At 43.2% G+C, this 27,080-nt stretch overlaps 1 protein-coding gene across 2 annotated transcripts; it reads right to left on the bottom strand.

The window, feature by feature from the left end:
• Positions 1 to 238: 238 nt before the first annotated feature.
• Positions 239 to 17,660, bottom strand: Asns (asparagine synthetase (glutamine-hydrolyzing)). 2 transcript variants are annotated; one of them, XM_087901611.1, is made up of 12 exons: positions 17,546 to 17,660; positions 13,702 to 13,973; positions 10,391 to 10,628; positions 7,275 to 7,460; positions 6,953 to 7,054; positions 6,464 to 6,591; positions 5,151 to 5,277; positions 3,052 to 3,158; positions 2,224 to 2,324; positions 1,267 to 1,348; positions 1,026 to 1,181; positions 239 to 595 (listed from the first exon to the last, which is right to left on the bottom strand). In XM_087901611.1, the coding sequence occupies exons 2-12, from the start codon at positions 13,948 to 13,950 to the stop codon at positions 386 to 388; spliced, it is 1,686 nt and encodes a 561-aa protein (XP_087757737.1). In that variant the 5' UTR covers positions 13,951 to 13,973; positions 17,546 to 17,660; the 3' UTR covers positions 239 to 385. The 2 variants fall into 2 exon arrangements, with proteins under 2 accessions (XP_087757737.1, XP_087757736.1); XM_087901610.1 differs by having other exon boundaries at positions 17,465 to 17,586.
• Between the last annotated feature and the right edge of the window lie 9,420 nt (positions 17,661 to 27,080).

Below are 27,080 nucleotides of genomic sequence, written 5' to 3' on the forward strand. Positions count from 1 at the left end.
TACCACAATATAAGAAAGCAAAAAGCTGAATTGCTATGCTATACAGCAGAACAGTCATGAGGTCTCATGGAGGACTCACATCCATGCCAGCTGCTAGGAGCGTAGGCAGAATTGAGACGCGAAGATCATCAGCTCTCCCCTTTAGCTCGCTGTCATCCACGCGGCGGTAATACAGCAGACACCACTCAGTGTCTAGTTGCCTCTAATGAGGCTGTGTTAGCATCCACCACCAGAAGCATTTTAGATGTAATATTTTTATTTCTTTCCATGCCTACAAAAGCCTGAGTGGTTGGTGGCTGGCTTGCATCATTTCTGTGTTTGTCCCAATGTCTCTACCTTCTGAGTCAGAAGAAACACTTTCTTCCCACCAGAGTTTAGAGAGCATCTAAGCTTCAGCAACTGACTTATAATGGGTGAGAGTGCGGGCGGAAGGGTCGGTGGCATTGATCCACTTGGGCATCCAGTAATGGCTCAGCCAATCAGCCCGGCCTGGGTAATGGTGCTCAAAGATCTGCCGGTAGTAGTAGCCTTCCTTGGTTTTGGGAGTATTGAAGGGAAACTTCTGGGCTGCCGCAGCCATCATGGCATCATCGACCTATGAGATAAATAAGGAACGTCACATGTTTTCTCTGCATTTGCTCTGCTACACACAAACTAAAGTTAAGGCATACTGTAAGTCAGCAAGACCCTCTAAGCCACTCGGTATTTAGAAGAACGCTGAAACAAGCTCTAATAAACAGATGCAGTGAGTTCTTAAAAATTCTCATGCATAGTTTGTATTTAGAGGCTCAATGTTTGATTTATTTGTACCCAGACATATGCAAAAAGGGTCCGTGATAATTACTATGTCACCTCGACTTCTGGATACTAGTTCATTTTCCTTAATTCTTCTGTAATGCGTATAAGGTGCTCTTGGTAGGAACTGTGAGTCTCCTATAGACACAACTATTCATACTAAATACCAAACAGAGATCCCAGATCCCTGTTAAACTTTATTGTTCCAGAAAGTATCTTCAAAGACAGACCTGATGTTCAACATAGTCCTGTAAGATCTTGAACCAGGAGTTCTTGACTGAGGTGATCCCATCACTGAAGGCTTCTTTTGGTCTCCAGAGAATCTCTTTGGGCAGCAGGCTGGAGTCCTCAAACGTCTCTCTCAGGAGATGCTTTTCTATCCCATTCTGACAAGAAGACAAAGGAAGGTCAGCGACGTCACCAGCACAGTCCACAGCGTTTGGGGTTTTTATCCAGGGTTGATTTACTTACTTTTGGAATTCTCATTTCTGGTGGCAGAGACAAGTAATAAGAGGAAAACCGATGATCCAGAAACGGGACTCTCAGCTCGAGACTGGGGGAAAACAGAAAACAAAGCTGGTCAGCAGCCGCCATGTGCGTCCCAGCAGCCGCCATGTGCGTCCCAGCAGCCGCCATGTGCGTCCCAGGAGCCGCACCAGGCTGAGAAACACAGATTACAGAGGCATGTTCCAGCCTCCTAACGGCCACTCTACACAACTGGATGCACACTAAAGTCTGTACTCACAACACCAGCATCTAGTGGGGAAGCTTCCTGTTTGAAACTATCTCTTTCCTTCTGTGCCTATGAAAAATTAACTGGTTTTCTGAGAACAGGAGAGTGAAGAATCATGAGTGGTCCTGTCATGAAGATGTACGCAAATGTCACATCATGTATAGAGCCCTCGTGACTCTGGTCAGGCTTTGCAGATAGGTATTACCTACGATCCCCACCTATTCAACCAAATGTGATTCGGTAAGCTACGCTATTGAACAGGTGTTTATCATACACAATGAGTCTTCTATTTTTCAACAAACCCAGTTACATGTGAAAACTCTAGGAGAGAAGAAATGGCTCCAAAGAAATGTATTTTTAGTATACAATCTTATCAAGCCTCATGCATCTTCATTCCCTGCCCCTTGAGGACAATCTAAAAGGCCAGAAAGGACAGCCGCAGCCTTCCCTCCAGGTCAATGGCACATTACTTGTATGATTTAAGGACACACCCTGCCTGACACACCCTCAGAAGACCCTCTCTCCCACCCCAATGTTAGTACCCAGGGCAGAGCCCAGCTCTTTACGAACAAGTTTAACTAAAAATCGTACTTTTAAGCCTGGAAAGAAACTAGAAAGAAACAAAAAGTAAGCAACTGATCTAATTTTGAGTTTCTCCCCCTCTTCGTTCAATTCACAACTGGATATAAAGTTACCCGTGGGCAGCAGTAGTGCGGTCAGCTCGGAGAACATCAAACAGGTAGAGCTCCTTCAGCAGCCTCTCGCTCTCCTCCTCTGCCTTCTCAGGAGAAGGAGCCTATGTAGTGAACAGAAAGGTGAGTGGATTTGCTTTGGCACACAGGCAGCCTTATCTTTCCCTTTTGCGTTTTAAACAAAAGATAAGCAAAACAGAAAACAAGGTAAGGAAGGGGTAGAGTATATGACTTCAGAGGCCGGCAACGTTTTATAAGACAGATCCATCCACCTCCAAAGTGCTTACTGTGGAAATCAACAGCCACAATTCCACAGGAATCAATCAAACAAACAAACAAACAAAAACCAAAAGCAGTTGGGCCTGGGGTTGCATGTCTTTAATCCCACCACTTGAGAAGCAGAGGCAAGTGGATCTCAGTGATTTGGGGGACAGTCTGGTCTACATAGTGAGTTTTAGGACAGCCAGAGCTACATAGTGAGCACCTTTCTTGGGAGAGGAGGGTGAAGGCAACAATAAAAAAAAAAAAACAACAACAACAACAACAAAAATAGGATAGATAGACAGATAGATAGACAGATAGATAGACAGACAGACAGACAGACAGATAGACAGACAAAAATAAAAGCAATTCTCATGTTTAATTTCAAGAACAAAAAGTATCTGATACTACTGAGACTTTTTTCTCCTAAAAGAAACAGACACCGTAAATTCAGACACACACACAAAAAAAATGTCACTCATTACAAAGACAGTATAGAGAACAGTCAAGTGACTCTGGCATTTCTTAACTCAAGCCTGGATGGACACCTTTTCTCTCCAGAGTGCTCACCTTGTGGAAATATATGTAGCCTTGTGTAAGTTCATCTGACCCTTCTCCCGAGAAGATCACCACGCTGTCTGTGTTCTTCCGGATATACTTAGAAATTAAATACATACCTTAAATGAAAGAGAAATTGGCATTGACGTCAGGGTGTCTTCTAGAAAGCCTTTACTTGGCTTTCAGAAACAACTGCAGGTTGGAGTGTCTTGTTGGACTTGGCAATAATATAAGCAGCTTCCAAAGTGAGTGCGTAAATACTTAGAAGGCATTTACATGCAGTTGATTCAACTTAGGCAATAAAACAAGCCTAGAAACCACAGTAATATTTCATAAAGAGGTTCTGAAATTATGTTCTTAAAGCAAGATTTTCTACCTCAATATTTTGCTGAATTGAAGTGCCCCAATCCCTAACTACCATGACTTCCTCCTAACACTACTACAGAAGGAGCTTGGGGAGCGCACCACTTTCGATAGTTTGTTCTCCCAAGGACTCAGGGTGGTCGTGTGGTCCATGTGAAGTGCGAGGTGGTGGGTAAGGCCTGCTTGGAGTAATCAAGGTACTCAAGAATCTTGCCCCCGAAGGCATTAAGGTGATTCCCAGAGGAAACCAGATGAGTTCTCTTGAGTAACTGTCCAAAACAGAACCTTTCTCTATTCTTTGGCCTCTGATCTCACTATGGTCTCTCTCCTTCATATTGCCCACCAAAGTGTCATGCTGTGGGGCTTTCAGCCTACAAAATACTGAGTTTAAAAAAAAAAAACAACTCATTTTTAAAAAGTTGTTTGCCTGGAATTACCTATTATAGTAACAGAGGTCTCCTTTGCTCAGTGTGACTAGGATCACTTCCTGCTGCCTGCAGGTCCAGACACAGGGCTCTCAGCTCCTTCTCCAGCACCTTGTCTGCCTGCGTGCCACCATGTCACACCATGATGAGAATGGACTGAACCTCAGAAACTGCCATCCACCCCAATGAAATGTATTCTTTGTATGAGTTGCTGTGGTCACGGTGTCTCTTCACAGCAGAAGAAACCCCAACTAAGACAGCTTTGTGGGGACTCAGAGGAAGTTCATTTCTAATAAAAGACAAGCAACCCTTCAATGAGCGAATATACCGCATGATTTTCCCACAGCATGATGACCAACAGCAATGAGATAATCCTAAGTCAAGACAGTTAGCAGACCACAGTCTACTGTATCCATAGTCTACATGTACGAGCAAACAAAAACTCACTTCACTGAAGCACTTGCATTATTGCTGAGAGCTGAACCTGCAACACTGGCAAACATTCTTGTACCTTAAACCACCTCTAGATTATGTACAATACCAGCTACAGTGTAAGTGCTACATAAACAGCTGCCGCACTGCACTGCTCAGACTAACGCCAGCAACAGAGTCCGCACAGCTGCCGCACTGCACTGCTCAGACTAACGCCATAACAGAGTCCGCACAGCCGCTGGACTGCACTGCTCAGACTAACGCCAGCAACAGAGTCTGCACAGGTCCAGAAATACACAGCATTGCTCTCAGTGCTTTCCAGCTTTGGTTGGCGAAACTCAAGGATAATGTTAAGTACTGTGACCCAACTATACCACCCAAGACACTTTATACAGAGAAAATGGGAGGAAGGGGAGCCAAACTGTATCCATTCTATAGTGACATCATAAATGCCAAATGTACAGCAATCCTCCTCCTCCTCCTCAGTCCCTTGGGCACTGAACCATCAGGTGTGGGCCATCGCACAGCCATGATGGAATGGTCTTGAGGCAGCCATACATAACTCATATGAAATGTGGGACGTAGAACTTAGCATACAGTGTGTGCTAGGTAAACGTGGGCTGTTATTTTTATGACGCTGTCTTTAAGACTGTAGGCAGAGCTAACCTTGTAAATTCAGTGTCCCAAAGACCTTGTTACGTTCATTGAAAGCACTTCCTCCAGTTGAAAAGAAACTCAGGGCACTCTTAAGTGGTCTTTAAAAATATATATTTATAGCTATAGAGGAATTTTGCTTGATTTCCTATTTAGACAATCTTTCTTAAACTGAAATCACTTTAAACCGTCTCCTTTCTCAATATTAAAGCTCCTCGCTACAGCAAAACCGCTTACCTACAGATGCTCGAACGGTCGTGATGTCATAAGTTTCCAAGGAAAATATGACTTCATCCAGGGCCTGAATGCCTTCTTCGGAATTAAAAAGGACTTCATGATGCTCACTTCCAATATAATTTGCCACCTAATTGTGAAGAAAAATCCATATTTGTTAAAGTCCTCCTTTTGAAAGTGAAGCAGGTCAGTTCCTCTCAAGGCATCCTGAATTAGCACGCGAAGAGAAGCAGAGCTGGGCAGTGGTGGCGGTGACCGCCTGGAAGATCGCAGCACGCAGGAAACAGAGGTAAGTAAGTGGATCTATGAGTTTGAGGCCAGCCTCATCTAGAGAGAGTTCAGGACAACCTGGGCTACCCAGAGAAATTCTGTCCCAAAAAACCAAAAGTACCCAATGGACAAAAGCCTAGTACTTTTGTTCTATTTAAAACAATTACCAGGGTCAGCAGCAGAAACAGAAACAACACTATTGTGTCAGTAAAGGTTTCGCTTAAGTGGTGTGGGTCTTGTCACAACTCATCTTCAGCCTCAGCTCACCAGAAACACAGACGCTTATTTTAAGGTATCATAAAAACTTCCCACGCCAGGTCCCCCTCCACGTTCCAAGCTCTCCCTTCCCACCAGATCTCCCACCACGTTCCAAGCTCTCCCTTCCCGCCAGACCCCCCACCACGTGCCAAGCTCTCCCTTCCCGCCAGACCCCCCACCACGTGCCAAGCTCTCCCTTTACAGGCCAGGCCCCCCACGGAGCTCTCACTTCCGACGCCAGGTCCCCACCATGTGCCGAGCTCTCAGTGTGTTCATCTAACCACGGTAGCACACTAAACTCTGAGCTCTCAACCCACAGTTCCAAATGCTTCCACAATCCTCCCAAAGCAACGTGCTCAGGCCTGTCACAGCAACACCCCACAATCCTGGTATCAATTTCCACCCTAGGTTGTCCTCTATGGCTGTGATAAAGGCCATGAGCAGAAACACCTTGCAGAGGAAGAGTTTATTTGGCTTACATATGCTGAGTCACAGTCCATTACCATGGCAAGGACTCGGGGTGGGGACTGAGGTGAGGAATCTGGAGCCAGGAGGAGCAGGCAGTGGTCCATGGCCTCTGTTTCAGTGCCTGCCTACAGGTCTGCCTCACTCAAGTCCCTGGCTCTGACTAGGCATCCATAAGCCAAAGGAGCCCTTTCCTACCCAAGTGGCTTCTGGTCGTGGCCTTTATCCCACTTACAGCAGGTAAACTAGGACCCCTTCTGCTTGATTTTGAAGCTAAGAACAAGATTAAGTTCTAACTACACAATGAGCAGGTTGCAGCGTACCTTTCTGGCGGCCAGAAGATCGGGGCTGTCTTCCATGCCGATCGCAAATGTCTGGAGAGGATACTGCACTTGGGCCTCCTTGAGCTGCTTCAGCAGGGAGGCGGCAACCAGGCTGGAGTCCAGGCCCCCTGCAGCAGGAGACCAAGCTGGTGGTTACGTGCGTCCATGAGACTGGACAAAGGTGATTACACACCTGCTTAGTGTGTGGGTTGGAGTTTAACTCTTCAGAGCTCCAAGTTTTATAAACTGAAGTCAATTTTAATGAGTGAAGAATATAATACATAAATTTTACTGGTCCCTACAATGGTAACTGTATCAAAAGTATTTAAAAGAAAAATCGGTACACAGGATTATAAGGAAATGTGTACCAACCAGCTCTTACACTAACAAATACAGCCTATAAACACATCTGTACTAAAGCAAGGGCCAGTTACAAATCATTTCACTTAAATCCCAGCATGACAGTCTGTTTCTTTAAACTGGCTTCACCTGATAAAAGACAGCCAATCCTCCGGTCCGTCATCAAGCGCTTCCGAATAGCATTGTCAAAAAGGATCCGCAGGTTGGTCTTCACCATTTCTAACTCGAAGCCTAGCAACACAGAAAGGAAATGAGGCAGCCCCAGAGAAGCCGAGACTGAGCTAGCTGAGGGGAGGCATGCAGTACCCTACACCAGCAAGAGGTCATTGAGGACATCTCACCACCTCCGAATCAGAGGAAACAGATCTTACAGTCAAGATCTCAGAATCAAAATGATTCAGACGGTGTGAATGGCTCATGTGCTTTCGGGGCAGGGGTGGGCATCAGTTACCTGGGAAGAGTTTCTCCACACTGTCATAGAGGGCGTGCAGTGGTTCATCCGTACAATGATGGTATTTAACCATTTCCACAGATGCAACTTTGCCGTTTGGTTTTAAGTCCAAAACTTCATAGTGTCCGGGAAGGAAGGGTTCCACTTTTAAGAAGGGAGTTGTGGAGTGCTTCAACGAAACAAGCCCTACGTGTGCAAAGAAAACAGTAAGGTGTGCAGCTGAGCGCTTCTCTGCAGCCTTCACGGTGAGCTAATATCCTCTAATTGTCTCCCCCTTTAAATACAAGAACATGTCCACTAGACAAACAGAACCATGGGAGAGGAAATAATTACCCCAGCCCACCACCTCTCTGTCTCCTGAAGCGGTCAGAGTGGCGTGGAGACACAACACAACCCGCATGGACCTGCAGTTATTTGGTGCAATCGGAAAGTGACTGAATCCATCTCAGGGTAATTTCTGAATATGGTGTGTGATAAAGATTCCAGACTTGACTTTTTAACCCACGATTTCCCAGTTGTTACAGTAACATTTTCTGAGACGATCCTATCCACACTGAATGGCTCTGCTACCTTCATTTCGTCTTCAGCTTCTACCTCCTTTCCCTACCTGAAATTTCTAATCAAGAAAACCTATTTTTCAGATGCCAATAAAATTTTCGAATGAAACCTTTTAAAGGGAAAGTCTGTTTTCTACCAGAAAGCAAACAAGAAGAGATATAAATCTGAGAAACGAGAGAAATCAAAATGTTAACGTCGTGGGTATCTCGTCAAGCGTTTCCGTCATCACTGAGACATTTTGAAGAAGACCCATGGTCCCCACACCTTTAACAAGCAAAATGACCCACTCTCAGGTGCTCGAAAGCCAGCACCCCTCTCTTAATAGCTGTCATATAATGTGTGTGAGAAAGCCACACATAACACGTGTCTTCAGGCAGTTGCCACCCTGACACCACAATCTAACACAAAAGCCAGTGTTTCGCTGTAAATAGTTAACACCCACTCCACACAGAAACTTGTTATAATTCACTATGAGTTTCTTAGCCCAGTCTGTGTACACAGAATTTAGAGACCAATGGAAGCTGACGTTTTCATCAGCAGGCAGAGCTCAAATGGCGCCCACTCTGTAGAGGACGCAGGCACTGATGATTCTTCCACACAGAACTGTGCTGAGAACTCTTTAGAAGGCTGGTAAGGAGATAGGGCACTCCAGGTGAGACCATTCAGTTAGTATGCTGGTTCAAAAGAGATGGCCCCTAGAGGCTCATGTTTGAATACTTGGTCCCCAGTGGGTAGAACTTTTTGGGAAGGATTGGGAGGTGTGGTCTTGTTAGAGGTATGTCAGTAGAGGTGGGCTTTGAGGTTTCAAAAGCCCACGTTATTCCTAGTTAGCTCTGTCTGCCATGTTTATGGACCAAGATGTGAGCCTTTGGCCACTGTCTGCCCGCCTGCATGACATGAATCATGATGGCACTCTAACCCTCTGAATCTATGACCCCAAAGGCGCTCTTGCCTTGGTCATGACATCTTAGCAATAGAAAGGTAACTGAGACTGTCTGGAAAGGGCAAAGCTAAGGGTGCAGAAAACAAACTTCAGAGAGCCAACTGCTGGAAAGATTACAGTGCCCTAAAAAGGGACCATTAGGGCCAAGAGCCCAAATGTGTAACATCCTAGCTGACCTGGAACTAGCTCTTGTAGACCAGGTTGGCCTCGAACTGAGAAGCAGGGGTCCATCCTGCTTTGTATTCTCTTTGCTAGGTTTCTCTAGCAGGACTCTAGGAACTGATGCACAATGCCCTGTGCTGCTTGTTGACAGACTGAACTATAATTAGTGTTCTGAGGATCCTTTCACAGATCAAGATCCTATTTCAAACACTGTTAAATCTGAAAGCTTAGTGGCAAAGGATCCAAGAAATGGCAAGGATACATTATAGAAAACTTGCTATCTAGTGAAGACAAAAGATGCTTACCAAATTTGCTGCCAGAAAATGCTATGTGTGTTGGCAACATATCTGTTGCTGTAAAAATACCCAAGATAAAATATTTTAAAAGGAATATTTATTTTAGTTAAAGTATTTGGGTCACGGTGACCAAGTTCATGGTCACTTGGCTCTATCTGTAAACCATGGCAGAACTACTCTGCATGCAGAAGAAACTTGCTCACCTCCTGGTGGCCAGAAGAGTCAGAAGCTGCAGAAATACCTGGTCCATAAAGTGCCTGCCAAGCAAGCATGGGGATCCAAGTTCAGATCCGCATAAGCCATGCAAAGTCTGGTAGCAGTATTCTGTAACTCTGACTCCAGTGCAGGGAGGGCAGGACGGGGCAGACAGGCGGAGTCCTGGAGCCCACGGACTCCAGTCAAGAACTCTGCCTCAAAAATTAAAATGGAGCCAGGCATCCTTTAATCCCAATACTCAGGGGGCAGAGGCAGGTGGATCTATGAGTTCTAGGCCATCGTGGTCTACATAGAGAGCTCCATGACAGCCAGGGTTACACAGTGAGACAAAACAAGCAAACAAGAGCAATGGCAACAACAAACCCCAAAAACATTAAGGTGAAGAGTGGTAGAAGAAGACACCCTCATGTCTGGCCTCTACATGTGCACATGCATGCATGAGTAAGCGCGCACACAAACACAAAAAAAAAAAAAGAAAGGGAGGAAGGGAGGAAGGAAGGAAAGAAGAAAATGTGGGGGCCAGCCACAATAAGCTAAATATGGACAGGTCACCCAAAGGACGTTCTTTGCCAGAGTAGAGCTTGGCCATTGATAAATTTAATAAGAGGCCTGAGTCTCAGTAGTTTACCCTGAGGCAATGCCTGGCTGCAGGAGGAACCACAAGCTGAGATTACCTGACCCCCACCCAAGAACAGACCATTCAAAGGAAATGCCTGGCATTCCAACCGCTGCAGATAGGCTCACCTGCCAGTGCACGTTCACCAGGACACTCCAGGAAGGAAGAAAGGAAGGAAGGAAGGGAGGGAGGGACGGAAGGAGGGAGGGAGGAGTAGGAGACAGGTGGTCAAGATTTCAAATCCTCTTTCCACTAGACACCTATAGAATTTTCAATATGATCCAGGAAGAAATAGAAACCCAGAATAATAAAACTCCATGATTACCTTTAGCTTCTGAACACACAGCCAGAAATCCATCTTCTGTCATGGCTTTAAACAAGGGCCTGACTCCATAGGTATCTCTGCCCAGAAACACTTTCTTGTTGGCAGTGTCCAGCAAGACGAACGCAAACACCCCGTCCAGCATGGAGATGGTCTGCTCGATTCCTCCTTTGTCATAGAGATGCAGGATAACCTCACCATCCACATTGGTCTGATACTCAAATTCAAAACGCTGTTGCAGCTTAGGAAGCAGAGCAAATGAAATGTTAGCATCCTACGCACCCACAGATAATCCTGACCTGGAATTTCTGTGTTCTGTATTCCGTCCATGTGCTTTCATGATTAAAAGGAAACCGTGGCATTATCAAAATCTGCCCTGTCTCAACTCGCAATTCTTTAAATTCTTCAGCACAAAAGCTGAACCCAGGACAACAAAGATTGCATTCTGTCAACACGGTACCGTGGTAAGGCAGTGACACACCAAGGGCGCCATGGTCGCACTATGTGGTTCACACATGTACCTTTATATATGCAGTCATCCTTTGCTTCCAGGACCCTAGCCCCCAAACAATAATCTGAAGGTGATTTACTGCCTTTTACCTTGAAGATACACAGGAAAAGGGCAAACTAGTTGCTAATTCTTGTTGCCACTCTTTGCTGCCAAATAAATGACTTCATTACAATGACAGAGTCCAAACCCAAGCTGCTGGACCCCAGGGGTGAACAACATCCAGACCTTCCTAAACAGTGGTGACATTAACGCTACTTCTACTTCTCAGACACGTGATCGCGGGCTTTATCATGAGTTCACACGCCCACAGGAAGGCGATGAGCCTTTCACTATCAAGTGAAAAGGCTTGAGCTTCATCCAAATTCTGAGACGGCTGCACTAACACACCACCAAGGCTGCAACAAAGCCCTCACATCCCCACTTCAGACTCGCACTGTTTTCAAAGAGCACAATGAAACGCATGTGCATGGTCTGAAAATATGCCTCAGGTCTCTCCATCCCTAACATGTGGTCCTTTGTATAAAGCAAGCACAGGACTGTCGAAACACAGGCTTTTGCTGCTGCCTCGACAACACTACCATCTGGCCACTCTTCCCAACGCAGGGACTAGCTCCAGGAGGCGGGGTTTGAAAACCTACCTCTCCGGATGGAAACACCCTAAGGCATTCGCAAATGATTAGTGATTAGTATCACTTCCACTCTCTTTTCCAATGGAAATTTATTCAAAAAGGAGAAGCTGCTTGACTATCCATTCCCAAGTAGTAATTCTAACTCCCATACAGCAGCCAAGTCCTGCCACCTCCCAAGAATCACACCGGAATGGGGCCCCTGGTCTATCTTGTTGTTTCCTAGACCAGCAGATCCTATTTCATGTTATCAAAGCAGGAGGTGAAGACAGAAACATGATGCTGTATTTCTGAAAATATATAAGATTAAACTTCGACAAGTTTCTAGCAGTCTCATTAGATGTCTGATTAAAAAAAAAACAAAACAGAAGGTCCTTGCAAATACAACTTAGAACACAACCTAATTTTAAAAGAATACATTTTTAAGAAATTAATTTTTAATTTCTTAACAAAATTAACAAGCAGCAATGCTCTCAAAGATAAACCAAGATATGTCTCCTAGCCTCAAACAAACCAAGATATTTCCTAGTCTCACTTCAGGGAGACACAGGGCAACCTAGGAGGAGTCTCAAGTACTGACCTGACTTAATGATACCTGAATCTCTCTCTCCTCACTCCTTTCCTCTTGACCATGAACCATCTCCAAGTATTTAGCTTTGTATACAGCAGGTTTTTATATTTGCTAACTGGCTAATGGCGCAGCTAAGAACCCTACTTTGAAAGTGTTTCTACGAGCAAGCAAACTGGCAAATAAAAACTCTTGTTCAGGAAGGAGATCAACCAACAGCTAGGATAGAAACCCAACCTGTGGAGAATAGGCACAGAAATTTCAAATTTCACCAAGAAACATCATAACCAAATGCCTAAACCTTGACAGAAATCTGCCCTAAAACAAAAAACATGTATGTACGAGAGCGCACATGCGCAACACACACACCAAAGGGAAATAAAAGTAATAAGGAAAGCATTGCTAAACGTAGTCCAAGGGCACTTGGGAAAACTTAAACATGAACTGAATATTAGATGTTATAGAGTCTTAAGTTTGCTATTAATCTTAGCTAGGAGAATGTTCTAAAAATTCTTAAGAAACAAATGGTTACATAGTTTGGAGAAAAGGAATTATGATGTGTCATACTAGAATAATTCAGCCTAAAAAGAATGTGCAGGCCCAAAGAGAGATAAATACAGGCAGAGAGTAACAATTATCTGTTTGCACGCACATTTCTCTGAAGCAATCCAAGGTTAGGGAAGGGGTTTAAGAGCTTGCAAATATAGCAAGGGATTATATTTGTGCAAGCTCGTACATCAGATTTAATTTTTTCCTTATGAAAAGCTACTCAAATAACCCTGGATTGAGAGATTCATATCATGCCTGGCTTCTGGGATCAACATGTCTATCCCCTCACCCACTCCCGCCCCAAGGCACCAGAGTAGACAGCTGTTTCCATTTTAATTCGGCCAAGTCTTACTTAACAGATTTCACCGCCTCTGCCACCTTTGTACCATTTGGCCCCTACTAAGCGTAGAACCGTGATAAATTTCTCAGTGGCCGTGTTACACAATGCTACAAATATCATCACCTCGCAGCTTTTCGATTCTATCCCTCCTTTAAGTCCTTGGTTGCCGCTGCCCTCGGAGTGATTCTCCCCGCCCGCTTCTAGCAGTGCCAGACTGACTGTCTTTCCCGCCCCTCCTTTCCCATACTCATTCATTCTGTCCCAGGCTGCTTCCCACTCCAGCAGTGTCCGCATGCTGTCCCCTCCCACGTGCAACACCCTTCCCAGTGTCCTCAGACAGCTGTCCCGATCCAGGCTTCCTGTGAACAGCTCTCACGTCTGCTTCACAATGTGCTCGTTCAGAAAGTTCAGAGCACACACAGGGACTGTCTCCTAGTAGAAGAAGCTCCACTGCAGTATAGACCCAACCATCCTTTTACTGCTGGACCTCTGTACCTAACATGGAACATAACACAGCCCTAATAAATATTAAAACTTGCAATAGAAAAAAAAACCTGAATTGGCATTCCCCATTTCTGTTTTTAAAACTCCAAGTCATTTTGTTTAACCTTAACACAGAAAGGTTAAAAAAGCAAGAAGAACGACACAAAATGCGAACATCATGAGCACTACATTCGAGGTTTAATTCCAGGCAGCCACCCCCAGCTTCACTCTGCTTACCGTTTTGTGGTTGTAGATTTCGCCGTTGTAACAGAGCCACAGATAAGGGTACTTCCTCACTCGTATGGGCTGCATTCCAAACAGGGGATCAACCACGGCCAGCCGGTGAAATCCAAAGCAGCAGTTGGTGTATCCATTGACATTCTCAAAACGAAACGCATCTGGCCCCCTGTGCGCAATCTTCATTGCGCTCAGGCACTGCACGGAAAGGCAGTCGTCGCTGCCGAAGAGAGCCCAAATGCCACACATGCTGCGGAAGAGCTGCAGGCGCCCTGGAGAAAAGCAGGGGTTCTCATTAAGTGATCAACTCTTGATTCCAGAAACTTACACCACTCTTTCCAAAAACTGGACACAAACCATCTTTATCTACAGCAAATTTCCTTTAGGTTGGCTGGCAGATAAGAATGACTTAGGGTGCTTACAGATGCTAAAAAATACAGATGATCTTTATATTCAACCAGATACATAAACTTAGCCGCCAGCCAAAGCCCACATCTCTCCCACCTTAGATTTGGTGGGAGTTACACCCAACAACACCCAGGTCACATTGTGTCTCTGAAGCCCAGGATCGTTCCCAAGATCAATGGCAGACTTGACTGGCTCTGAGTTAGGAGGGATCTCAACCTCAGCATTTTCCAGTTGAGAATCTCAAAAAAAAAAAAAAAACAAAAAAAAAAACCACCAAGATACGGGAAGTTCTCCACATTAGGACAGCCTCTTCCCAAGCCTCTACAATTAAATACCCTTGCTTTATCTAAATAAATAGCATGTGGTGCTAATACATCTCAAGTATGCACAACTTCTAACCTAACATCGAAGTGACTTATCTAAATGTCATGAAGAATAAGAAAATAGCCTGAATTCAAATACACCAACAACCGTTTTAAGCTGAGGATACAAAATATTTGCTATGTCTAAGTGTTGCGGTACATCCTCCTAGCACGTGGGGGTCAGGAGTTCAGGGTCATCCTGTGCTACATGAAGTCTAGTTTAAACAACATAAAAGTTGAATATCAAAACGTCCTCAAGGACAAAAAATATTCTCAAACATTTATCTCAAAGCTGCATTGGTTAGTGAGCAAAATAGTCGGGATACATAGAGATGAAGCAACATTAGGGAATGGGCAACTTAGATCCCTGTAGGTCAGGAAGCAAGCAATGCCTGCAAATATATCATCTGAATAGCACTAGCTCAAAATAGTTTAATAAAGAATCTCCAACTAGGAAATAATACCATATCTACATAGAATGCAGATATGCAACAAATGGCAACACAATCTGGAACAAACACCCTTCAATACACACGCTCACCTCAGCCACTCTGAACAGCCCTTCGAAAGCACTCAATCTATCAAAGCTTTGATGTACTTTGAGCAAAACCAGCTCAAAAGATAAAAAAAAAAAAAAAGGAATCAAGCAAAACAACTTGAGGACAAAGAGCAAGTGTGTGCAGTTCCTTCCACAATGGCGTGCAAGTGGTCTAGGATGGGTCTGGTTTGGACATTCAGGGGGAAAATCCAGATTTAGGAGAGATGGCTGCTGATACACAATGTTGGACTCAATGCCAATGAAAAGTGGGTTAATCACACAGCTTTAACCAAGATGTCTCCATTAAATCCCTCCCCTCCAAGCTCAGAGAACCCGTGGAAGAGGAGGCAGAGGGGCCGGAGGACACCAGGAGAACACGGCCCCTAAAACAAGTGGGCAAAGCTCATACAAACTCACAGAGACGGAAGCAGCGGCACAGAATTCTACACAGGCTGCACCAGGCCCTGTGCAAACCCATTACAGCTTTCAGTCCACTGCTTTCATGGGACTCCTAAAGGCGTAAACGAGTGGATCTCTTATTTGTGGGCCTTCTCTTGGAACTCTTATTTTTCTGTTGGCTTGTGTTGTCCAACTTCAATATGACGGTTTTTATTTTATCTTATTATATTTTATTTCTTTTTTTGTTATCTCTTAGAAGCTTGTTCTTTTCTAATGAGACAGGGAGGGAGTGGTCTAGATGGAAGAGGAGGTGTGGAGAAACTGAGAGTAGGAGAGGAAACTGTATTCCAATTATATTGTATGAGAACAGAATTTATTTTCATTAAAGGGGGGGAGCTGGGTGATGATGGCACACGTCTTGTCTTTAATCCCAGCACTTGGGAGGCAGAGGCAAGTGGATCTCTGTGAGTTCAGGGCCAGCCTGGTTTATGGAGCGAATTCCAGGACAGGCTCCAAAGCTACAGAGAAACCCTGTCTCATACAACAACAAAAATAATAAAAGGAGGAAAAAGAAAGAAAAGGGGGCTTGCAGTGTGCTTTGAAAATCAGTTGTGATGATCAGAATCATTCACCTAGGTCTTTAGGCTCTTTAAGGAGTTGTCTGTTACGACAAACATAAGCCAGGCACTTATAAGTGAAAGGGAATAAGGAAATTCAAGCTTTTTTTTTTTTTTTTTGTAATTGGAATCAGTCTTCCATGCAGGGAGAGGCCCTCCTTGCGCCCCATTTTCCTCACTGTCTTCTGTCCCTGTGATTGTCCACATTCCCTGGCTAAGTTCTATAACAGTGCTGTGCAGTGGGAACGTGAGGCGTATGTGCAATTTTAATATACTAATAAACCCCATTAAAAAGGCAAAAGAAAGCACTGAAATAAATTTTAAACGTCCCTTAACATGACATACCTCAAACAAAATAATCAATACAAAATAATCAAAATTAATTATACTTTATATTACCTTCCCTAAATCACTAAAACCAGGCTGGAGAGATGATAATTCAAATGTTAAAGGCCAAAGGTCAGAACTAAAACATCAAGAGTTCAGTTTTCAAAATCATTAAAATCTGATGTATTTCACAGTTAATAACGCATCTCAGTGTTTGGAGGTCAGTGCATGCAAGAGCCTGTCGTGCGGCTTCCGGCTGGACAGCGCCTCTTCCGTGCACTGAACAGAAAAATCCACCTAAACTTCAACAGATCTCCTTATTTGAAGATCTCAGTAATTAACCTGTGGACATGCAAGTCTTACTTATAATTAATATTATAGTACTAGCATCAATCAGCGATAAGAGTTAACTGTTAAGAACTGTAGCCACAGGCCAAGAAAAATAAAGCCTGTCCTTGTATTTAAAAGTTACATTAATCTGAAACCAGGCCTGTGGCTAGCTACCCATTATTAGGAAAAAGCAAGCTAATTCCTTTGCCTTTTCTGTACTTGACCGCCTGTCTCCTTAAACAGATGGCTGCTCCTCGGCCGGTCTTGTAAGTATAGAGCTGGAGTGGGGGAGGGAGACAGGCAGCAAGGTGAGTGGGAGCTCAGTGAACCGGATCTAGACAGTCAACCCTAGAGACCCTGGCTCTAGAGTTAGGGAGAGCCTCGGTCCTGCGACAACTAGGCCCCAGCACTAGGCTGGGGAGCCCAACCGTGGCTGGTGCAGGCTTCCAGCTGGTCCCAAGCAAGGCCCTCGAATTGCCGAAGTTTCCCAGGATCAGACGTCATTTACGATGTCCCGACTAAGGCTACCGTTGTGTCCTGTCTGGAGCAGCCCAGTCTCCACGAGGGACTTCGCTCTTGTGAGAGCTTTCCTGGCCTGCTCAGTCCCAGGTGCGCAACAATCGCCCCGCGCCAGCCCGGCCCTGGCACCCGCTGCAGCGCAGCAACTGTCCCGCCCGCGCGGGGCCCGTGTGTTTAGCACGCGCGTGCCCGAGCGGACAGAACATCCTCCCGCCTAACAGGCGTGCAGAGCACACCGCGCCGAGCATCTGGGTCCCGCTTACCTGCGCGCTAGCGGCCAGGGCGAGAGGAGGGGCAGCGGAGGCGGCGCAGCCACAACAGGAGCCGCAAGCACTGCTTCTTACCTTATAACCGCCGGCTTCTGTAACGCGTGCGGGAAGTTTCATCATGTCGCTGGGACCCAATCAGTGCACAGGGGAGTGGCCCGCACGCTGACGTGCGACGCTAGGCGGAGCTGAGGTCACGGTGAAGAGGCACCCTGGGGACAGAGCTAGCTGGGTGCTCCTGTTCTGTTAGGTGCTGTGACCTTGTGTGCAGGATAACCTCAGAGGTCGAGCCCGAAGCCTCACCGGTTACGTCAGGTTACCACCCGACCAATTTGAAGCCTCTGTACTTGGGATATTTTAGGGATTCATCATCAGTTGAGTACAGTGTCCCATCACCCCCCCCCCCCCCGCAGCAGTAGATCTCGATCCCCTTTTTAATTGTACTCTCCATTAACAGAGTGTCTAATACATAAATGTGGATGCATAAATACTTGGTGAAATAATGAGACTGTAATGCAGATAGGAATAGCTGGAAGGACACAGGAACACACAAACACACACACACACACACACACACACACTGATTAAATGTATAAGGTGGATTCTTTGTGCCCTCCGTACAGGCAGGTGAAAACTTCCTCTGGATATGCAGAGCTGATGAGTGTGGTTGTGGTCTAGTTGTAGACAACTTTGACCTTGCTTGTATGTATGACTTCCCTCTTTGGTTCCCCAGCAGAGTAAATACCACCGGGTGGATTCTAAGCATATATAATTCAATTTGACTTCCTCTATTTAGTTTTTGATGTATCGCTTTTAGGAAAGGACTTGAATTTCTGTTGGGATTTCACTATGACTTAGAATGGTATTGGCACATCTTACAACTGTCTTTTATTCACTCTGGGTTTTGGTTTGGTTTTTTGCGGGGAGTGTAGTCTTTCTCTTTGTTTTATGGACTTTGCTGGGTCGTGTCAGTATGTATGTATGTATCTATGTATGTATGTATGTAAGGTCTAAGTATGAAACACGGGTCTTGCATTGTTACAGAAGTCATCTGGCTCTGACCTACACCCCATTCCTAGGTTCTCATCTTTTAAACAAAGAACATAGAAACTAAATGGTAGACGTTAAAGTCTACATCCTAAAGTATTGAGAGAGCTTTGGTAGCCATGGAGAGAAATTCATTTTTCCATCCCTAGAATAGCAGTCTGTCGCTCAGAGAGTCAAAATAGCCGCACTCTGGGGATGTTTGTGCTGGGACCGTTGGAAGAGGCATCCATATTCCCACATCTTTCCCTTATTTTTTTAAAAAAATTTATTTATTTATTTATTTATTAAAAATTTCCACCTCCTCCTCGCCTCCCTTTTCCCTCCCCCCCTCTCTCTCTAGTACTAAGAGCAGTCAGGGTTCCCTGCCCTGTGGGAAGTCCAAGGTCCTCCCCACTCCATTCAGGTCTATAAAGGTGAACATCCAAACAAACCAGGCTCCTACAAAGTCAGTCCATGCAGTAGAATCAAAACCCACTGCCTTTGTTCTTGGCTTCTCAGTCAGCCTTCATTGCCAGCCACATTTAGAGTGTCCAGTTTGATCACATGCTCCATCACTCCCAGTCCAGCTGGCCTTGGTGAGCTCCCATTAGATCAGTCCCACTGTCTCAGTGGGTGAACACACCCCTCATGGTCCTGACTTCCTTGTTCGTGTTCTCCCTCCTTCTGCTCTTCATTTGGACCTTGGGAGCTAAGTCCAGTGCTCCAATGTGGGTCTCTGTCTCTATCTCCATCCATCGTCAGATAAAGGTTCTATGGTAACATGCAAGATATTCATCAGTGTGGCTATGGGACAAGGCCAGTTCAGGCACCCTCTTCTCTGCTGCCCAAGGAACAATCTGGGGACCTCTCCTTGGACCTGGGAACCCCTCTGGAATCAAGTCTCTTGCAAATCTTAAAATGGCTCCCTTAATTAAGATATTTACTTCCCTGCTCCCATATCTACCCTTCCTCCATCCCTCCCATCCCATTCCCGCAAGCTTTCCCGAATCCTCCCCTTCTACCTTCTCTTTACCCCTCTCGCCTTACACCCCCCCCACACCCTCGTGCACCCAAGTTTTGCATGTCTATCTTGTCTACTTCCAATATCCAGGAGGATAACTGTATGATTTTCTTTGGGTTCACCTTCTTATTTAGCTTCTCTAGGATCACGAATTATAGGCTCAATGTCCTTTAATTATGGCTAGAATACACTTATGAGTGAGTACATACCATATTCCTCTTTTTGGGTCTGGGTTACCTCACTCAGTAAAGCATTTTCTATTTCCATCCATTTGCATGCAAAATTCAAGATGTCATTTTTTTACTGCTGAGTATTCTCCAATGTGTATATGATCCACACCTTCTTTAACCATTCTTCTATTGAGGGGCACCTAGGTTGTTTCCAGGTTCTAGCTATTACAAATAGTGCTGCTACAAACATAGTTGAACAAATGCTTTTGTAGTATGATTGGGCATCTTTTGGGTATATTCCCAAGAGTGGAATTGCTGGGTCCTGAGGGAGGTTGACTCCCAGTTTCCTGAGAAACCGCCACACTGATTTCCAAAGTAACTGCGCAAGTTTGCATTCCTACCAACAATGGATGAGTGTTCCCCTCACTCCACATTCTCTCCAGCATAGGCTATCATTGGTGTTTTTCAGTTTAGATATTCTGACAGGTGTAAGATAGTATCTCAAACTTGTTTTGATTTGCATTTCTCTGATTGCTAAGGAGGTTGAGCATGACCTTACGTATCTTTTGGCCATTCGAAGTTCTTCTGTTGAGAATTCTCTGTTCAGTTCAGTACCCCATTTTTTAATTGGGTAAATTGGAGTTTTACTGTCTAGTTTCTTGAGTTCTTTGTATATTTTGGAGATCAGACCTTTGTCTGATGAGGGGTTGGTGAAGATCTTCTCCCAGTCCAAAGGTAGCCTTTTTGTCTTACTGACAGTGTCCTTTGCTTTACAGAAGCTTCTCAGTTTCAGGAGGTCCCATTTATTCATTGTTGCTCTTATTGTCTGTGCTACTGGGGTTCTACCTAGGCAGTGGTCTCCTGTGCCCTTGTCTTGTAGACTACTTCCCACTTTCTCTTCTATCAGGTTCAATGTGGTCAGATTAATATTGAGGTCTTTAATCCATTTGAACTTGAGTTTTGTGCATGGTGATAGATATGGATCTACTTTCATTCTTCTACAGGTTGACATTCAGTTATGCTAGCACCATTTGTTAAAGATGCTTTCTTTCTTCCATTGTATACTTTTAGCTCCCTTGTCGAAAATCAGGTGTTCATAGGTTTGTGGGTTAATATACGGATCTTCTATTCGATTCCATAGGTCGACTTCTCTGTTCTTATGCCAATACCAAGCCGTTTTCAATACTGTAGCTCTGTAATAGAGTTTGAAGTCAGGGATGGTAATGCCCCCAGAAGTTCCTTTATTGTATAAGATTGTTTTAACTATCCTGAGTTTTTTGTTTTTTCATATAAAGTTGATTATTGTTCTCTCAAGGTCTGTGAAGAATTTTGATGGGATTTTGATGGGGATTGCATTGAATCTATAGATTGCTTTTGGTATAATTGCCATCTTTACTACGTTGATGCTCCCAATCCAAGAGCATGGGAGATCCTTCCATTTTCTGGTATCCTCTTCAACCTCTTTCTTCAAAGACTTAAAGTTCTTGTCAAATAGATCTTTCACTTTCTTGGTCAGAGTTACCCCAAGATATTTTATGCTATCTGTGGCTATCGTGAAAGATGATGTTTCTTTGATTTCCCTCTCTGCTTCTTTATCCTTTGTGTATAGGAGGGCAACTGATTTTTTTGGAGTTGGTCTTGTATCCTGCCACATTACTAAAGGTGTTTATCAGCTGTAAGAGTTCTTTGGTAGAGTTTTTGGGGTCGCTTATGTACACTATCATATCATCTGCAAATAATCAAAGTTTAACTTCTTCCTTTCCAATTCGAATCCCCTTTATTCCCTTATGTTGTCTTATTACTATTGCTAGAACTTCAAGCACTATATTGAAGAGGTATGGAGAGAGTGGACAGCCTTGTCGTGTTCCTGATTTTAGTGGAATGGCTTTGAGTTTCTCTCCATTCAATTTGATGTTAGCTGTCGGCTTGCTGTAAATAGCTTTTATTATATTTAGGTATGATCCTTGTATCCCCAATCTCTCCAACACCTTTATCATAAAGGGGTGTTGAATTTTGTCAAATGCTTTTTCTGCATCTAATGAAATGATCATATGGTTTTTTTCTTTCAGTTTATTTATATGATGGATTACATTGATTGATTTGCGTATGTTGAACCAGCCCTGCATCTCTGGGATGAAGTCTACTTGATCATAATGGAAAATTTTTCGAAGGTGTTCTTGAATTCGGTTTGCCAGTATTTTATTGAGAATTTTTGCGTCGATGTTCATGAGTGAGATTGGCTTGTAATTCTCTTTCTTCGTTGTGTCTTTGTGTGGTTTTGGTATCAGGGTAACTGTAGCTTCATAAAAAGAATTTGGCAATGACTCTTCTGTTTCTATATTGTGAAATACATTAAGGAGTACAGGTATTAGCTCATCTTGGAAGTTCTGGTAGAATTCTGCATTGAAACCATCTGGTCCTGAGCTTTTTTTGGTCGGGAGGTTTTTGATAACAGCTTCTAATTCTTCGTAACTAACAGGTCTATTTAGATTGTTCACTTGGTCTTGGTTCAACTTTGGTATATGGTACTTATCTAAAAAAAAAATGTCTATTTCTTTTACATTTTTCAATTTTGTGGCATACAGGCTTTTGTAGTAAGATCTAATGATTTTCTGAATTTCCTCTGTGTCTGTGGTTATGTCTCCCTTTTCATTTCTGATCTTATTAATTTGTGTGTTCTCTTTCTCTCTGCCATTTGATTAGTTTGCATAGGGGTTTGTCAATCTTGTTGATTTTCTCCAAGAACCAGCTTTTTGTTTCATTGATTCTTTGGATTGTTTTCTGTGTTTCTATTTTGTTGATTTCAGCCCTCAGTTTGATTATTTCCAGTCCTCTACTCCTCCTGGGTGAGTCTGCTTCTTTTTTTTCTAGAGCTTTCAGGTGTGCTGTTAAGTCTCTAATGTGTGCTTTCTCCGTTTTCTTTAATTGGGCACTTAGTGCTATGAACTTTCCTCTTAGCACTGCTTTCATAGTGTCCCATAGGTTTGAGTATGTTGTGTCTTTATTTTCATTAAATTCAAGGAAGACTTTAATTTCTTTCTTTATTTCTCCCTTGACCCAGAGGTGATTCAGTAGTTGAGTGTTCAGCTTCCATGAGTTTGTAGGCTTTCTGGGGGTAGCATTGTTGTTGAATTCTAACTTTAATCCACGGTGATCTGACAAGACCCAGGTGGTTGTTAATATTTTTTTGTATCTGTGGAAGTTTGCTTTGTTACCTAGTATGTGGTCAATTTTCGAGACGGTTCCATGAGCTGCAGAGAAGAAGGTATATTCTTTCCTATTTGGGTGGAATGTTCTATAGATGTCTGTTAAGTCCATTTGATTCATTACCTCCATTAATTCTCTTATTTCTCTGTTAGGTTTCTGTCTGATTGACCTGTCCATTGGTGAGAGAGGTGTGTTGAAGTCTCCTACTATTAGTGTGTGTGGTTTGATGACTGCCTTGAGTTATAGAAGTGGGTGCTGTTATATTAGGGGCATAGATATTCAGGATTGAGACTCCCTCCTGATGAATTATTCCTGTTATGAGTATAAAATGTCCATCACTATCTCTTCTGATTGATTTTAGTTTGAAGTAAATTTTGTTGGAAATTAGAATGGCCACACCCGCTTGTTTCTTAGATCCATTTGCTTGAAAAACCTTTTCCCAATCATTTACTCTGCGTAGATGTCTTTCTTTGTGGTTGAGGTGTGTTTCTTGTAAACAGCAGAATGTTGGATTCTGTTTTCATATCCAATCTCTTAGTCTGTGCCTCTTTATAGGTGAATTGAGCCCATTGATATTAAGTGATATTAATGACCAGTGGTTGTTGACTCCGGTTATTTTTTTATTTTTTTTTGTGGGGGGTAGTAGGTTTGTGTGTTTCCCTTCTTTGAGTTGTGGTTGTAAAGGGTTGCTAGATGTCTGGGTTATTGTAGGCAGTGATGGCAATGTTGGATTCCTTGGGTTGTGATTTTCCTTCTATTACTTTCTGTGAGGCTGGATTTGTGGCTCCATATTGTTTAAATTTGTTTTTATCCTGGAATATTTTGTTTTCTCCATTGATAGTGAACAATAGCTTGGCTGGGTATAGTAGTCTGGGCTTGCATCCATGGTCTCTTAGTTTCTGCAGTACCTCTATCCAGGACCTTCTGGCTTTTATGGTTTCCATAGAGAAGTCCGGTGTAAGTCTGATAGGTTTACCTTTATAAGTTACTTGACCTTTTTCCTTCGCAGCTCTTAATATTCTTTCTTTAATCTGTATGTTTTGTGTTTTGATTATTATATGGCGAGGGGATTTTTTTTTGATCCAGTCTATTTGGTGTTCTGTATGCTTCTTGAACCTTCATAGGAATATCGTTCTTTAGGATGGGAACTCTTTCTTCTATAATTTTGTTGAATATATTTTCTGGGCCTTTGATCTGCAATTAATCTCCTTCTTCTACCCCTATTATTCTTAGGTTTGGTCTTTTTATTGTCTCCCAGATTTCCTGAATGTTTTGTGATAAGAATTTGTTGGATTTGCTGTTTTCTTTGATCAGAGCGTTTATTTTCTCTATGGTGTCCTCAGAATCTGAGATTCGTTCTTCTATCTCTTGTATTCTATTTGTTATGTTTGTTTCTGTAGTCTCTGTTCATTTACCTAGATTTTCCATATCCAGCCAGCCCTTGGTTTGTGTTTTCTTCATTGCCTCCATTTCAGTTTTCAATTCTTGAACTGTTTCCATTACCTGTTTGATTGTTTTTTCTTGGTTTCTCAGGGTATCATTTATGGATTTACTCATTTCTTCAAACTTCTTGTTATACTTTTCATCCAATTCTTTAAGGGAGTTATTCATATGATGTTTAAGGGACTCTATCACTTTCATAATGGCACTTTTTCCACTTCTTCTGGAATAGGGTGTTCAAGTCCTTCTGTTGTAAGATCGCTGGGTTCTGGTGTTTTCATGTTGTTTTTCAGATTGTTGGAGGAATTCTTGCCTTGGCGCCTGCCCATCTCTTCCTTCAAATGCTTTCCAATGGATCTTCTGCTTCAGGATCAGTGCCGCTTGCTGGCCAGGGATCTCACTGACAAAAGGCCTCCCTTGCTGCAGGCAGGCTACTGAAACAAAGGAACTCCCGCCTGCCTGGTTGCACTCACCACCCCGTCCCAGCGCCCAAACAGGTCGAGCTGGGGGATTTTATGGCCCGAGGAAAGGAGGAAGAAGGGTAGGGGTTCCTGAGTGAAAGCTGGGATCCATCTTTCCCTTATTATGTTGTACCTGGGGACTCAGAGTAGCTGGGTTATCCAAGAGGCACTAATAAAGGGCGAGAGACTGGATAACCACTGTGATATTTTATTAGGTATAAAGTTTCCTTTTGGAGTTAAAAGTTTTTTTCCAGGTTTTGTTTAAACATTGCAGTGTTGTTCTAAAATTAGATATTTATAATCTGCCTAGGGAGTTGAGGGAGACTTGAGGGCTGATGAGATGGCTCAGCATATAAAGAAATCTGCTGCCAGCCATTGCTGACAATCCGAGTTACCTGGCACTCAAACGTTGGAAGGGGGAATTCTTCTAACTTCTGCACAAGCGTTGTGGCACACACACACACACACACACACATACACACACACACACACACAAATAATAAATGTTTAGTCAGGCATGAAATAAAGACAAACAGATCTCTGTGAATTAAAATTGGTTTTTTTGTTTTGTTTTGTTTTTCTGTTTGTTGAGACAGGGTCTCTCTGTCAGTGTGCTCAACCTTCCTCATGTTGCAATCCCTTAATACAATTCCTCATGTTGTGGTGATCCCCAACCAGAAAATTATTTTCATTGTTATTTCATAACAGTAATTTTACTACTGTTATACATTGGAATATAAATATCTGATATGTAGGATATCTGATATGTGACCCCCCATGAAAGGTCATTTAACCACGCAGAGGGTTCGAGACCCACAGGTTGAGAATCTGCTTTAGATAGTTCTGACTGTCCTGGAGCTTGCTGTGTAGACCAGGCTTGTTGTGGAATGTTTAACTATATAAAGATGTGCTGCATTTGTTTATGCTGTGGAATAAACAAATGTAAAGGTGTATTACATTTGTTTGCATATGTTTAATTATGAAAAGACCTGTTGCTATTTCACCTTGCATGCCTAAGGCACCTGATTGGTCTACTAAAAAACTGAACAGTCAAAAACTAGACAAAGAAAGGATTAGGTGGGCTGGCAGAGAGAACAGGAGGAGGAGGAGCAATCTAGGCTCGAGAGAGAAGAGAGGAGAGAATGGTGGAGAAAAAGAGACTCCCAGGGCCAGCCAGGCAGCCACCAGTCATCAGACAGAGAATATGGCATGCAGAAAGAGTGGTGAAAATCCCCAAGGCAAAATGTAGGTGAAGACAAACAGGTTAAATTATAAGAGCCAGCAGGAAAGGAGCCTAAGCTAGGCTGAGCATTCGTAACTAATAATAGTCTCTGGATCATGATTTATGTCCTTCTACCTCTGCTCTCAAATGCTAGGATTAAACATGAATGCTGATAACCCCTAAAAAAATGTTCTTTAACAAGTACTCTGGAGCTGGCCCAAATAGTGACGACAAATTCATGTGTGATATAAATGTTTGCCTTTATACCTAAGAAACCGGGGTGGAAAACTGATTTCTTTACAAATTCTACATCAAGTTGATACATTAAGTTCAAATAGATCAGTAGACCTTGAATATTTAATTCAAAACCTCTTTGAGAGGACTGTAGATAGTGGTGCAGGGGGCTGAAGGGGTCAAGATTATCCTCTCATAGAGACAGTTTGAGACAACACATACACACACAAATATGCATACACACATACACACATATACATAAACACACATGAATATACACACACATGGGCATACACCCGAAGATTTTTTTTCAGCATTCAAAAGAAAATCTTTTTCAACTTGACCTCATAAACATGGGAGTATGCTATTAGCAGTCTCTTTGATAGAGAAAATACACCATGATTAAAAGTAAATACTGTGACTTTACAACAGCCTTAAATGAATTTGCAGTTCACTGAACATCAGCACCAAGTGGAGATATAACAAACCTGTACTGTGGAATTTACAAAGCTGAGATTTTAGCTGATGCTTGGAAAACCTCCGGGTTTCTTTTTGAGGAGGAAGAATACTATACTTGTTCAGCATTGAGAGTACAATTTTCTAAGGAACCTCTTTTATGTTTCTTTAAATACAAATTGAATCTGTTCTTCTCAATAGTTCTTTGAAGGTGAACCCATTTTCTAACTTTATAACATATGATAATTAAACATGTAATCTCAGTGATAGCTATCTTTGTTAAGGTTAAACTGTACACAGTAACAAAGGCCTCTTTGGAGATTAATAGTATCTTGAAACAAAGGTACCTTGTCTTACTTTTAACCTGTCGATATTT

Source organism: Myodes glareolus, chromosome 25, assembly GCF_982192425.1.
Source record: "Myodes glareolus chromosome 25, mMyoGla1.1, whole genome shotgun sequence".
NCBI classification, from domain to species: domain Eukaryota; kingdom Metazoa; phylum Chordata; class Mammalia; order Rodentia; family Cricetidae; genus Myodes; species Myodes glareolus.

Coding starts and splice junctions, on each gene's coding strand:
- Asns (XM_087901611.1), bottom strand. CDS start 13,950: ATGTGTGGCATTTGGGCTCTCTTCGGCAGCGACGACTGCCTTTCCGTG. Junction 7,461..10,390: donor TGTGTGTTCAGAAGCTAAAG/GTAATCATGGAG, acceptor TTGCACACGTAG/GGCTTGTTTCGTTGAAGCAC. Junction 5,278..6,463: donor ATCTTCTGGCCGCCAGAAAG/GTACGCTGCAAC, acceptor CTTCACAATTAG/GTGGCAAATTATATTGGAAG.